Source organism: Cavia porcellus, unplaced genomic scaffold (assembly GCF_034190915.1).
Source record: "Cavia porcellus strain 051 isolate PalLab524CR breed Dunkin Hartley unplaced genomic scaffold, mCavPor4.1 scaffold_28, whole genome shotgun sequence".
In the NCBI taxonomy this organism is placed as follows: Eukaryota; Metazoa; Chordata; class Mammalia; order Rodentia; family Caviidae; genus Cavia; species Cavia porcellus.
Window position 1 is genome coordinate 5,790,281 of NW_026947511.1, and position 15,447 is coordinate 5,805,727.

The 15,447-nt window shown below is 32.8% G+C and overlaps 1 protein-coding gene across 3 annotated transcripts in view; it reads left to right on the top strand.

The window, feature by feature from the left end:
* Tbc1d12 (TBC1 domain family member 12) overlaps positions 1–14,840 on the top strand; it is an 89,531-nt gene extending 74,691 nt beyond the window's left edge. For 2 of the 3 annotated variants that reach the window (XM_003462412.5, XM_063239396.1), the window contains 7 exons: positions 2,047–2,127; positions 4,728–4,816; positions 6,277–6,348; positions 9,510–9,638; positions 10,052–10,161; positions 12,317–12,575; positions 13,049–14,840. In XM_003462412.5, the coding sequence (XP_003462460.2) occupies positions 2,047–2,127; positions 4,728–4,816; positions 6,277–6,348; positions 9,510–9,638; positions 10,052–10,161; positions 12,317–12,575; positions 13,049–13,117 (809 nt within the window). In that variant the 3' untranslated portion in view covers positions 13,118–14,840. Of the gene's footprint in view, positions 1–2,046; positions 2,128–4,727; positions 4,817–6,276; positions 6,349–9,509; positions 9,639–10,051; positions 10,162–12,257; positions 12,576–13,048 lie in introns of those variants that run through there. The other variant, XM_013143975.3, reaches the window with a different exon arrangement.
* Positions 14,841–15,447: the final 607 nt, after the last annotated feature.

Genomic DNA, 15,447 nt, shown 5'->3' on the forward strand with positions numbered 1-15,447 from the left:
GAATTAAAATAAAGTGCATTTTTTCTTATTAGAAAAAGTATTACCACATTATCATTATAGGATCAATTTTATGGCTTCCAAAGTGACGGATATGTTTGCTGAGCCTTTCTTCTTTCAAGATAGTTTTTTATCTCACATCCCCCTCCCTCCATGTACTAGGTGTCAAACCAGTTCCTGTTCAGGTTAGGCAAGCACTTTACCACAGTCATATCCCACCCCTTCCAAAGCCATTTTAAAATTTAGATAGAATAATGAAACTTATCTGACTTAGTTTGATGCAAAAAAAAGGGTGAACTGACATTGCATAAAGCCCTGAATTTAATCCCTAAGACCAATCCATTACAAACAAACCTCTTACAAAACAAACAGACCCCTTATGAGTTAATACCCAATAATCCCAAATCACTGTACATATAAATTTTATAATTATATTTATGTCTATGAAATCATTTTATAGGGTTGGACAAAATTAATAGAAACTTTAGACTTTAGAAAGTTTGACTTCTAAATTTTTTTCAAACTCTTAGTAGTAGTAAAAAATGAATAGAAAGGAGAAGAATTTAGTAATGTTTGGAATATGTCTAGTCCAGTGGTGGTGAACCTGTCCTGTGACACATGTGCTACAGCAAGCTGATTGTATCATTAAAAACTCTGTAAAATGTTCACCATCACTGATCTAGTCAGTTATTTTATAATCAGATTCTTGGCAATAGAGGAACACTTCTATGATAGTCATACACTGAAATATTGTGGAGTTATTTGAAAAGAAACAAAAACAGCTTTGCATCTACTAATGTAGAATAACTGCTAATATAACAAAGATACAGATCAGTGCATGTAATATGTTTCCATTTTGTATGTTTTTTTAAAAGGAAGATATATATGTATATACTTATACATGTATGTTTTTAATCTTTGTAAGAGTTCATGAGAACTATGGTAAGCACAGTTGCATCTGAGAGAAGGAAATTATTTTTCATTACATACTGTTTTGTACTATGTGTATTTTTTTAGAGACCATGTTCATATTTGACCTTTAAAAAGAAATAATTTTTTAAAAATTCATTCAAGCAAAAAAAATGTTCTTGGTATTTTAGACAACATATAAGTATTGCTGTTGGGTAAGAAATAGCTTTTGGTCTTCAGTTACTGAAACTTATCATTTCAGATATCTGTAATGGTTAGCTAGAAAGTCAAAATAATTAAAATCTGAGAATTTGGAAAAATCTTCCTGAAGTTTTATGAGATTGTGATATAGAGTCATAGTGATATTCCCAAAAAGTGAATGACAGGGACTCTAAAGTAAAAAGATAAGAGAGATTTTTGTATTTGGACCAAACTGTGAAGTATACGTAGCTTTAGATAGTAATATCATATTGGAAAAACCAATTTAAGAAAAGCAAGGTTACATTTATTGAAGGCCTATACGTTGAGTTACATAAAATAATTGTTTAATAATAAGTAAAACCATGAGTAGGTGTTAGTTTTTTTCATTTTATAGATGAAGGAAGCCAAGTTTAGACTGGCTAAGTTTTAAAAGTCATACAGGTAATCAGGCATGGTGGCATAGGCCTGTAATCCCAGTACTTGGGAGGAAGAGGCCAGAGGATCACTGTGAGTTTGAGCCCGGCCTGGGATACATAGTGCATTCAAGGCCAGCCTGGACTACATGGTGAGAACTTGTCTCAAAAAACCAAATTAAATAAAGTCCTACAGGTGGCAGTTAGAATATGAATCAAGGTCTGTTTGACTCCAAAAGTTATTTTTCTGCTGTTCCACAATGATACTCCATTAGCAGAAACATCTCTTTCTGCTTCATGCATGCATTCTACATCGTATCTATCTGGATGTGTGGATAGTTATTCTCCATTAGTTTTATTTGCTGTCTTTCTGGTTATGTAATGGATTGTTTTGGTAGAGTTAAATGCTTCAATTTTCTACTTTTTTGGTATCTATTATATTAGAGACTTGACCTGTAGTAAGTGAAGAGTAAAAATTAAAATACATGAATATATTCTTTTTACTTACGAATTTTTTTTTCCTTAGAACTTTATGAGATCTTCCTATCAAGAGCAAAAGAACGGTGGAAAATTTTCAGTGAAACAAGTTCAGAGAATGATATAGAAGGTGTGATTTTTTTAAAAAATAATAATTACAGGATGAAAATCTAGTTCTGAAGACAGTAGTTTGATTTTATACCAAGTATCAGGAACTGTGGTAACTTTTTTATAATTATCTCATTTAACCATTAACTTTTTAGTAGATACTGTCCTGAATTACAGAAGAGGAAACTAAGAGATAGTAACTTATAATTAGAGAAGCTAGATATAAACCGGGTTTATTGTACTCTGGAACCAAGGATTTAAATTATGACAGGTAAATGGAATGAAGTGCTTTTAGGCCAATCAGTTTCTAACGATAGATGTTCTCCACACCTCATTTGTGACCTCTTGTCTTTCTTACTCCCTAAGTTATTTATAAATCTTATTGTGCCTTATTCTTTGTTCACTTAACTCACTCATGGCCCCATCTTTCCCTTACTCTTGTCAGTTTGGTTTTTCCCAACATTTTAAAGGAAACAAAAGCATTTGTTTTTCCCTCATCATAGTTTATTACATTTAAATAAATTTATTCCAACAATCTATTGACCTTGAATATTGGGGCAGCAATTTTTTTTGGTCAGTTGCTTTTCTCTTTTATATGCTTTACTTCATATAGAAATAAAACAAAATAGAAATCAAACCCTCTTTTCTTCCTTACAAATAAAACCCTACAATGAACCAGATGTGATAGTGCATGCGTCACACCAGAATGCTGGTGTAATCCCAGCACTGGCAGGCTGAGGCAGGAGGATCTAAGCTAGAGCACAGTCTTGGCAACTTACCAAAAACATGTCTTAAAAAATTAAAAACGGATGTAGGTCTTGGGCTCAATATCAAGTGCCGCCACCCCCCTCAAATGAAAAACCAAATCTCTAAATAGGAGCACAGCTTTTGTAGTGGCTTTCTATAAGTATATGAAAGTTTTAAAAAAACTTTTTTCTGTTGTAGAAAAGTGAACATTAGGATAGAGAAAACTGATTAAAGAAGGGTAGAGAGAAAATTTGGTTTCCAGATTCATTTAATATGTGAGCTATTTGTGGGGAACTGAAAGTGCAAGAAAGGTGACCATGTCAGAAGTTTGCTACCAGTAGAACCTCTGCTATTTCATTATTCTTTCAAAAACCAGTTGTACAAGGTATCAGAATTTTAAGGATTAAAACAATAAGCATGAACTTCTGAGACATTTTGTCATGAATAAATAGTGAAAGTTGTATATCGGTAGAAATTATCTGAAAGAAATGAATAATTATCTTAATCAGAAGTAGTGTTTTATTTAACTTACTGTTTTCTTTTTTTCTGAGCATTTATAATATGCAGTTGTAATTTACTTTTTGGCCATTAGCTTTTCAAATATTGCTTCAGCCCCATTTCTCTCACTCTCTTTCTAACATTCTGGCTATGTATATGGAAGACCATTTAACAATGTCTCAGACTGTTTTTTTAAAAATTTCTTTTCTTCAGTTTGAGTTTTATTAGTCTGTAATCATGTTCATTAATCTTTTCTTCTATTCTGTTCAATATACTATTAAGTCTGTCTGACTTTTTAATTTTAGATATTATGCTTTGTAATTCTATAATGTCCATGTGGTTCTCTTTATACATTCTATTTCTCTGCTGAAATTCTTCATCCATCCATTATCTCTTTTCCCCAGTTCCTTTAACATATATATATATATATATATATATATATATATATAACAGACAACATTCTTGTCTATTCCAAAACTGGATTATCTGAAGGTCTTCTATTGGATAGTTTTCTTCTTGATTATGTCACATTTTCTGCTTCTTTGCATTCCTTAAAATTTTAAATTACATGCTAGACACTATATATGAAAGAAGTATAAAAACTGAAGCTGATGTTTCCCCTCTGGAAGAAGCATGCTGTTTCCTTCTAGGCAGTTGGATGAAAGGTTTATTACCTCAGTTCAATCAGTAATTGAGCTGGTTTATTCATCCCTGGTTTCAAATTTCTTGATGAGAACTGTACTATTTTGAGTACAGGCCTTTCCCTCCAATGAGATGCTCTCCAAAGTACTAAGAGACTGAGTGATTTCATTCTGCCTTTCCAGCCTGACTTTCTATGTTCAGCGAAAGTTCCATGGGGGAAAGAACGCATCTTCTGGAGCCCTATCTATCATATCAGTCTTGTTTGGCCATGAAAAGCTCTTTCAGTTTGTCTTTCCTTAGGCAAGGTAGTAACTCATTCCCAGACATGGCAGGGCCACTAGGAAAAACAAGTGGCCATTGGCCTTTCCCTTTCTGGAATTTAAATCTTACAGACCTTGCTGTATTAGCTGTGATGACTTTTAAAAATGATGCATTTGTAATTACCTGATTTTTTTTTTTTTTTTTTTTTTTTTACTTATCATGGTAAGGATGGTCTGCCCTCCATTCTATAAAAGCTGGAAGCATAATTCCTGTCCTATATACATTTCTGATAAATATGTATTTTCTTCATATAAGTTCTAACAAAAACTATGTGGCATTTCTTGAAATTTCTTGATTATTCAGCTTTTAACTTTCCTTAAATAACACAAATGCTGTGTGATCATTTTGTGTTTACAAAACTGAACTTGTTACAGCCAAGTGATCATTTAAATTTTATTTACTTGGTAAATGCAGGTGTATCTGTTGCTGACCGAGAGGCCAGTCTGGAATTAATTAAGTTGGACATATCCCGTACATTCCCATCTCTCTTCATCTTTCAGAAGGTGAGGGGTTCTAACCAGCTTGTAACTACTTTTTAAAAATATTTCAGTATACAAGGGGACAAATGTTCTAAAATGCACAGCTCTTGTTTTTAAAAAAGCAAAAACTAGAGAGGTAGACATGGAGGCTCACACCTGTACTCCCAGGTACTTGGGAGGCTTAGGTAGAAAGATTTGAAATTTGAGGCCAGTGCTACTTAGCTAGGCCCTAAGTTACAAAATAAAGGTTTAAAAATGTCTAGGGATATAGAATAGTGGTAAAATACTTGCCTAGTGTGCATGCGTGAAGCCCTGGGTTTATTTCTCCAGTACTGAAAACAAACAAAAGGCAGCACTACAAAAATTGGGACCTTTACATTTAATGAATGTAAAACTAATAGGAAAATTTAAAAGAAAATTCTATCATATCATCCCAATGGCTAAAATACATTGGTTATCATGGTATATAATACCTTTTATGTACTTGATATCACCCCTCCTACCATAAGTACTGGTGATTGACCTAAGGAGTGCTGGGTTGTATCTCAAGATATTTCATTTTTTAAAATTTTGAGACAGGATCTTGCTGAGTTGCCCACACTGGCTTCAAACTTGGATCTTCCTGTCTCAGCCTCTTGAGTAGCTGGAATTATAGGCATGTGTGCCATACATTTTTATTACACAGAATTTCTTTTATTTTTCATTCTGTATTGAACTTGTTAATTTTTGCCTAGTAAATGTTAAAATAGAGAACTTAAAATTGTCCCTAAACTTAAAATTTTCCAGAATTATGACTGCAATAGGAATAGTGTATCTACTTTATGGGGAAAATGGTTAACTATTTTCAATTATTATCATTAAAATAGGAACAAATAGTTTACTCATAAGTTGTAAAATTAATAAAAGTGGGATTTAAAAATTTTAAGGTTAAAAGTATTAACACAACTTAATTCAGGTACTTGATAGTTTTCTTTTGATAAATTTGTATTAAATAAAATGAAATGGCTAGGCATATAACCCAGAGTACAGGCTCAGCACACTTGAAGCCCTGGGGTTTTACCGCAATACTACTTAACAAAGAAAAAAAAATCCGTATTCATCATATTCTTGTTGTACCAAATCTAGAAGTCTTTAAATGAGTTTGAGGAGCCAGGAATATAGCTCAGCAGCACAAGTGCCTTACTGGCAAGTGTGGGGTTGTCAGTTTGATCCCTGGTACCAAAAATACAAAACAACTACATATAAACGTGTTTTCCAATTATATGGCATACATCATCAAGTGAGTATATTTGATTTTGTATTTCAGGATTAAAATATCTTTATTAATAATTTTGAAAACATCTTTTCAGAATGCTTTTAGAGTATTTTTGACCATACACTAAAACTAATCATTGAAGAAATGCTACAGTTTTTTTAAACATGTTATATGAAAACTTAAGAGAAAATTATTCACATCATTTCAAATTTCATTTTTCTCTCCTAAGGGTGGCCCATATCATGATGTTTTACATAGTATCTTAGGGGCATATACATGTTACAGACCTGATGTTGGTTATGTAAGTATTCGCTTCTGTTTTTTGAATATAAACCTTTTAACTGACTTATGAAAATACCTTGTTTTATTAGATGTTTATACATAAACATTAAATATCTGTTATCTCTTTCTTGGGCTTATCAAGTTACTTAGAGAAGAAACTCCATCTCTTTCATAAGGGTTTTGTAGGAATGCAGCTAGGGATTTTTTCACCATTCATTTTGTAAAATTCTACTCTCTAACCTTTTTTTCCCTGTCTTTGCCTCTGTAGAAAAATTCTTATGTTCTGCCAGGTTAAGTGAAACACAGGCACTGTCCACACAGGATAGAGATTTGCTACTTTTACTGACTGAGCCAATTCTATTTTTAGCCCTAATCCTCAATTTTAGAGATACCTCAATTTCAATACCTAACACTTTCGAGTTTTTGTGGCTGAATTGGCTTGATTATTGGCTTCCTCCTCTGATCTTTAGTTTCAGCCTCTCCACTTAGTTAAATAAAAATTCTCAAAATACTGTTGACATCTTTTGTCTATTATTTATATTCTTTTCATTCTCTCTGTCCTCTTAATAAGTTAATACTTCAACGATCTTTTCTCTTCCTTCCTTTTCCCCTTCTTTCTCTCTCTGTATGTAATGCAAGGCAGCCTTGAACCTACTCTGGCTGCCTTTCCAGTCGTGACCCTCTGCTTTAGCCTCCTGAATGCTGCCATTACAGGCCTGTGCCTCAGCTGGCTCTCGCTTTTCTCTTTACTATCATTTTGGTTGGGTTTTAGGAGAGAACCAAGAAATATGTAGGTATTCAATTGCCCTGTTTAACTAGAAGTTATAAAAAACCTTCATTTTCTCACTTGTAATAGAATTTTATAAGTCTGGTACAACATACTTGGTTCTGTTGCATTTATTTTTGTTTGTTCATTCATACACTCAAATGTTTATATGCTTATTAACACTACACACTAGGCATTATTCCAATCAGTTGAGATACTTTAGCCAACAAAAGATTATTCCTCTTACAATGCTTACAGTTTAGAAGGGGAGAACAAACAATAAATAAATCATACTATATTAAAAGATGGTAAGTGCTACGGCAAAAATATGGCATAGTAAAGAGAGGAACTGCTAGATTAGGTGTGGAACAAGTTGTATTTTAAAATGTGGTGAGATAGTCTTATAGAAAAAGTATGATGTGAGCAGTCTTTAGATTCTTGCACAGGTGTTCAGTATATGCCTTATGTTTAAGCTGCATTTAAGTTTTTTTCATTATAAATTTAGTTATGATTCCATTTTTTCACTAGACATCTTATACTTTTAAAATATGCTTATCATGATTTCATGATTAGATTCAAGTTAAACATTTTTGACAGTAATAACTGTCATACATGAAATGTCTTTTTCAGTGTATCACACCATGAATAGGTAAATAAAAGATTATAGTCAAACAGTGTAAATAACTATTTTCATCTATGCACAAAAGTGATGTAAGTATGATATAAATCTGAATGGATTTAAATAGCTTTATGAATATGCATAAAATAAAAATTAAAATGATAAAGTATTGGCATTGTTCAGTTGGCTACATTTTTAATACATAAAACAGTGATATATCAAAATAAAAGCATTTTAACTTCAGTTAAGTAGAGCTTTAATCATGTTTGCCTTTCTACCATTCTAGCAAATATTACAGTTATGAACAAACAAATGCTGTCTGTTCTCACTTTCTCTATTGTTGCTGTAACCAATTACTACAAATTTAGTGGCTTCAAACAGTGCAAATTTGTTTGACAGTCCTGCAGGTCAGAAGTCTGAAAGAGATTTAACTTAGTTTATGTCAAGGTATTGGTGGACCTGTTTGCCTCCTGTGGACCAAGAGTAGAAACCATTTTCTTTCCTTTTGGAGGCTGTGTGTATTCTTTGGCTCTGGTTCCGTATCTCTGTCTTCACAAACCAGCAGTTTAGGATTTCAAGTTTCTCTGTTGACTCTTCTGCCTTCCTTTGTCACTACAAGATCCTTAGTGATGCTTTGTTAGGCCCAACTAGATACTCCAGGGTAATCTTTCTATCTCAGGGTTTTACGTGATGATATCTGCCAAGTCCCTTTTACCATACTTGTTACATTTCATAGGTCCTGGGGATTAGGACATGCATATCTTATTATTCTGCCTACTATAGTCTCTGTATTCATGGAATTTATACACTAGGAGATCAAATAGGCAATTGTACTAAGCATCTGCAGAGGGTACTTTAAAAGAATCAGAGCAGTAGGAGAACAAAGAAATACTGAACCACAGAAGCTAAGAAAATGCCATGAGGGTGGGAAAGTTCCTCCTGGGCTTTACACTAGGCATGCTGGCAAGAGAAGTCTCAACATAATACAGTAATGGAGTGGAAATCCATATTGAAGTATATTAAAAAGTAAAAAAGTACAAATCATTATTGCAGGCAACTCTTTAAAAATACATGGCTGTTTTTTGTGGTCTCCTTGTGTCAGTCTCATATAAATCTCTGGCAGAAGTACTTGACAGGCTTTTTATTTTTTTGATTAAAGAAATGTATAGTTCCTGATAACTCATAAGCAAGCATCTGTATGTCTTATCCTTTTACTCAAGGCCTCCCATCACATAAGTATAACCTACTTTTCCCAAATATCTTCCTTTGTTGTCATTGCAAATCTTTGTGCTTTAACTTTGCTGGTCATGTTGTTTTTATTTTTGTCTCTGCCAGTGCTTCCTTTCCATTTTGGAATGGATTTTTTCCATTTCTCCTCTTGCTTTCCCAGCATTCCAGCCTATCTCAACCCCTAGAACCTCTTCTCTCTTAGAATTGTATTACAAGGAGAAAACAATCACCTGTTTTTTCACTAAATTTTCTGACTCCATACATTTATCTTAAAGATTTCAAACCAATAGGAAATATACACTAAATAAGTAGTATAATGAGGTAGGCTTTTGTAGCAAGTAAAAGCTGATACTTTTTCTAAAAGTTTTCCTAATACTCATTAAATCACACTACCTGAGAAGAAATGTAAAATTGGTATATTTTTTAATGTCAGGTGTTCCCTGTATTTACCTTTCATGGGAAGAAAAAAAGTTGGTTAACTTTTTGTAATGTGATTAATTTTTCAGGGTATAATAAAGAGTATAGAATTCTTTAAATCCATTTTGATTTTTTCTCACTTTTGAAGGTCCAAGGGATGTCCTTCATTGCAGCAGTACTCATTCTCAATTTGGAAGAAGCAGATGCCTTCATTGCATTTGCCAATCTCCTGAATAAGCCATGCCAACTGGCCTTTTTTCGTGTGGATCACAGTGTGGTATGAACATTTGGAGTTGATTATGTTTTGTATACTTTTATATTCTGAACGACCCTTAAGAGTACAAAGCTGGAATGGTGGGGCATGCCTATAATCCCAGCCCTTGGGAGGCTGAGGCAGGAGATTCATCATGAATTTGAGGTTAGGCTAGGCTATATAGTGAATTTAAGGCCAGTCTGAACTACAAAGCAAAACCTGTTTCAAGAACAATAAAAAATGTAAAAAACAAAACAAATCAATAATTAGACAACTAAGATAATCTAAATATAAACATTTCATTGAACTAGTATAGTTTTAAGAATACTTGATGAGAAGACTCAGTACTAATACAAAGAATGTGCTATTAATATTTAAGGATTTACTTCTGTATTTCTAGAGTATACTTTTCTATAATTTTATTTGTCTGTCTGCAGATGTTGAAATATTTTGCAACATTTGAAGTATTCTTTGAAGAAAATCTCTCCAAATTGTTTCTTCATTTCAAGTCTTATAGCCTTACACCAGATATATACTTGATAGACTGGTAAGTCATAACATAAGCAACTAATGATAGTGAAATAAAGTAACATTTTGTATGTTTTAGGAACTATACTAAAGAATCTTACAAAAAGAAAAACTCACTATTTTTGTGGGGACATATTTGATTAAGAGCATGGACTCTGGGTTGCCATTAGAATGTCTCAGTTTATTTCTTATCTATAAAAGGTAATAGTAACATTTGTATCTTGAGTTATGGTGGGTGCAAGTGTTTTATATGGATTGTCTTATACACTACCTACCATATATTAAGCTTTCAGAAAAATTGCTGTTCCTTTATTCTTACCATATAAAGAATTATGATAGTATAACTTTATTAAGACCTGTTTTTCCAAGTTTATCTAGTTTTCTGACAGAAACACCTTATTTAGTGCTAATGTCTTTTTTCATCTTTCCAATTCAAAACTTTCTGTTCTAAGATGGAGGTTCTACCTGGTGAGTAGTAGCCAATTGATTTTAGAATGGTGAGCAAATTTTGCCAAAGAGGTGGAACAGCCTAACCTTAAAATAGGTTGGTCAAATATCTTCCTCGTTTGGCTCTTTCTTTTATTTGGATTTTGGATGTGTTTTTTTTTTTTTTTTTTTTTAAGTTAGTTTTCAATGTATGCCCCTCAGTTTCTACTAGGAATATTATTAGTGTTCCTCTGGGAAGGACCCAAAAAAAATCACAACACTCAAAAGAACCAAAATTAGATACTAATTCTGTTAGGAAGGCATTTAAAATTTTAAAAAACCTCAATTTTCAATCTTGAAGAACATGGAACATTAGGATTACAACTAATACAAGGAACAGGTACTGTGTATTAGCGATGGATTAGGTGTTTCTTATGCACTTTCTTATTTTTAATAGTGAAATCAGTAGTCTCTGTACTCCAACAGTATGCCTTTTGTTATGGAACTAAATATGAGTTTATAATTTAAGAAGTAGAGATGGAAAAAAAAAAAGAAGTAGAGATGGATTTTTTCACTACTTTTGTTGAACTTACTACATACAAATCTCAAAATCATTTTTGCAAGAGAAAATGAGTAAATGACAGTGCCAAGGGTTTTTGTTGTCTTTGGGCGTAGCTTTTAGCTCCCTTCCTCATGCAATCAGAGTGAAAAGTTTTATCCTAGCCAGGTCTGGTGGGAGGCTGAGGCAGGAGGATTACAAGTTCAAGCCCAACCTGGGCAACACAGGGATGCAGTAAGACCCAGGGTCAAAAGAAGAAGGGCTTGGTATGCAGCTCAGTGAGAAGGCCTGGGTTCAAATCTAAATAGTACCACCAAAAAAAAAAGGTACATTCTTCTTTCTTTAACAAGTAACTATTCTTCCAGCTTTCCCAACCAGAATGCCATTTGAAACATGATTCTTTTTTTTTTTTTTTTTTTTTTGTCTTTTTCCTTTTTATCGGTACCAGGGATCGAACTCACGACTGTCTGCTTGCAAGGCAGGCGCTTATGCCGCTGAGCTAAATCCCCAGCCCCATGAAACATGATTCTTTATGGCCTAAAGAATTACATAGTCACAGATTGTCAAAACCATTTTGGTGATTCTGTTCAACAACAAAACAAAATGGATGTTTAATGGAAGGGAAAAGAGAGTTAGATTTGCTGGGTTTGTATTATGTTACTAAAAGATGATATTTGGCTTCTTCATACAATAATAAGCATTTTGGCTTTTTATTTGGTGCTGGGATTAAACTCAGAGTCTTGCATATGCTAAGCAGTCACCCTACCACTAAGCTACAACCCAGTCCTGATCATTTCTTATGTGTCAGAAACAGTTCTATGTACTTAACTCCTTTGTTTTCAATCTTATGGTAGATATAGTTATTAACTTTACTAATGAGGAAACTTAAGTACAATGAGGCTAAATTTAATCTTGCTCAAGTTTGTATAATTAAGTGGCAAATTCAGAATTCAAGTTTTCTTACTCTGGTTTCAGAGTCCATACCTTTAATAACTAAGGTATTTTACTCTTGATTGTATTGGGCTTTTCTTCAATGTAAGGAAAATTCACATATTACTAAAAGTTTGAGGGAAAGAGCCATATTTTATTTCCTTTTTTATTTCTAATTGAACACTGTTTTTTTCCTATAGAGATGCTTAATGAATCAATGAATGAAAACCTTCAATGACTATTTTCCGCCTAATTTTAGGATCTTCACACTATATAGCAAATCGCTACCACTGGATCTGGCCTGTCGAGTTTGGGATGTATTTTGCAGAGATGGGGAGGAATTTTTATTTAGGACAGGACTAGGAATCCTCCGATTATATGAAGATATTCTCCTACAGATGGACTTTATTCACATAGCGCAGTTTCTAACTAAATTACCAGAAGATATCACATCAGAAAAGCTGTTCAGCTGTATTGCAGCAATTCAGATGCAGAATAGCACCAAAAAATGGACTCAGGTACAGTGAAATGTTTTCACTTCTAATAGATGTATTAAAACAGTCTTTTGATTTTTTTTTTTGTAAAAGAAGTTACATATTTTTCTAATGTTGTTAAATTAATAAATATGTCATCTTTGAAAAATAATTTCTGGCTTTGAAAAACAAGAGTTCAAAACAGACTGCTCCCTTGCTACCTTTCAAATCTAGGGTTTTATTTTTGTGTAAATTCACTAGGATTTTTTAACCACACTCCACAGAAGTCATTTCTCAAGAGATAAAGTGTTCTAAAGCTTTTTGTTAATAAGCTATAGTTACTTAAATGTCTCTAATTTGAGTGGTAGGTTTGTCTTTTCTTTAATCTTTTTTTTGTAGTGCTAGTAATGGAAACAAGGGCCTCAAATGCATGCTAGACAAGCGATGTACCACCAACCTATATCCCCAGCCCTGGATGTAGTTTTTGAAGATTAATTTTTACTTTATATAATTTCCAGGTCTTTACATCTGTAATGAAGGATATTAAAGAAGGAGAGAAGAATAGCAGCCCTGCTCTGAAAAGCTAGTCTTCAAAATTAAGACTAACTGAAATAGAAACAGTTGATTTTTGGAGAGGTACTAGTTTTTGTTTCCTATGTAAACAGCATAGAAGATGTTGGAGAAATTGAAAACCATAAGGTGGAAAACTGCTGGTTTTAAATTCATGGCCAGAGTAATGAAATAAGTAGTTTATTGACAGTATTAATGAATAAAGTATTTTGTAGGGATAGCCATTTTTTTCAGAGAAAAAAGTTTAAATATTTCAGACTTCATAAATTTGGATTGAATAGTCTAATGCAATAAATTTTTTAAAATAGATTCAGAGATACTTCAAATTTTTACATCTTTTCTTTTTTTAAATAATATACCACAGAGGCACTTTGAAGAATTGTTCAATATTAATCTCCCAAATGCTATAAATACATATGTTATCTCTAATTCCAAACTTTTGAAGATTATATTATAGATCAAGAATAAGCAGCTTTGTACATTAAGTTACCACAGTTGTTATCTTCATTTGCAAGTTGCAGCAAATGTGAATTATCTGGGAACTGCAAGTACTGGTAGAAAATTGTTTCTTGTTCATTAGGTTTTGTACCACAGTTGTGTCTATTTGTTCCTGAAGGGGAATTATCTTCCTTAAGGAATTCTTCTCATGGAAAGAATCTTAGCCTTTCAGTTTCTGTTCTAACAAATTGTTCCCCTAGTAATTTAACATTAAGAAAATAGTAGAATTAAAGTTCTTTGCACTTTAGTGGACTGAAGACTTTAGGAGTAAGTCTAAAAATATAAATGAGGCTTTTCATTGGTAAGAGTAAAATGTAGTGAATTCTGGGAGTTCTTAAACTCCCAGATTTAAACAGCATAGTACTTGAAAAGACTTTATATGTTACTGTTAAAATTCCTTCTCTGTCTATAGAAACAAAATTTGTTAATTTCAGTTTAAAATTTGAAATCTTACACTTAGCTAAGTCCATGACTTGTGAAATACTATGCATAATTTTTCTAATCAGTGAAAATAAAGAGTAAAATAAAAGGGTAAAATTAACTTTTTCTGAGTCTAACTCAGTATAGTGAATACATTATTAATCATTGATAAATTGGCATTAAATGTATTGTTTTGAACCTAAATTAAGTCACTTGAGTGTTATAAGTGGTATCTGTGTAACATACTATGTGGTGAATAATTTATAGTTTTATGTTGCAATATGGTTTGAAATAATTAAGCACACTATTTTTGTTAGTGGTATCTGTATGTATAGTCTTCAAACTAACAAGCCTGAGATCCTTGTTAGTATAATGACTGCCTCTTAAGGAGTATGGGACCAGAGGGTGCCTATATATTTTTACTCTCTGGGTCATTCTAGCGTAGGGACTATCAGTAGAACCCTCACAAGTTAACTCCTGTCACAGGGGCTTGCTTAGTAGAAAGTGACAGTGTAATAAAATATTGAGGGAGTGTCCAGGGTTTTAATAGGTTTTTAAATAACCTTTTAACTCTGGTAACAATTTCCTTGGTATTGATGTCCCGGAGAGAGGGAATATAACCTCTGGCAGTAATCTCACTGAGTTACATGACCTACTTAAATTTAATCTTTCTTAATGTACTTACTGTATTTTTTTCTTACTTATACTTGTACAGTTTCTTTACCTTTCAAATATAAATGTGTATATAAAATGTAAATACAATGAATTCACTAAAAACCACTAATAACAATTACTTTGTGAATAAAACTTTGCAAACAGAAACTACTCGACATGTGTCTTCATTATCTTGGGGGATATCTGGTTTAGTTAACTACATCTAGAGAAAAAAAAGGAGTATGCTTTTTTTGGGCAGGAGGTAGGGAGAAGGCAAATTTTTCTTCTAAAGGATGTACTAGGTTTTTTGAGACTTTGGGTACTGGCAGCTAAAGTACTGTACTCTTTTCCTTCCTTCAATCTTATATACAGGTAATAAGCCCATGTTTGCTTTTCAAAGATTCATGTAAATATTTTAAAAAATCAAATCAGAAGAAATATGACAAAGTAATACAGCTTTATGTTATTGAGATACAACTAATGGTCAGTGTATGTCAGGTTTTCTGTTTTTTGGTTAAAGTATATTTTCAACTACAAAGAACTTTTCCTAAAATACAGAATATGAAGTTTAATATGGTGTTTCGATTGCTTGTATATTTTACTTTATTTTATTGGGTACTGCAAATTGAACTCAGACTTTTGTACTTGCCAGATAGGGACTGTGCCTCTGAGTTATATTCCTGGCCCTGCTTGTATATTGTAAATTTTTAAATCTTTTTTAATGGTTGAATAGTTTCACATGGTATATACATACATTTTCTTTATCCCTTCATCA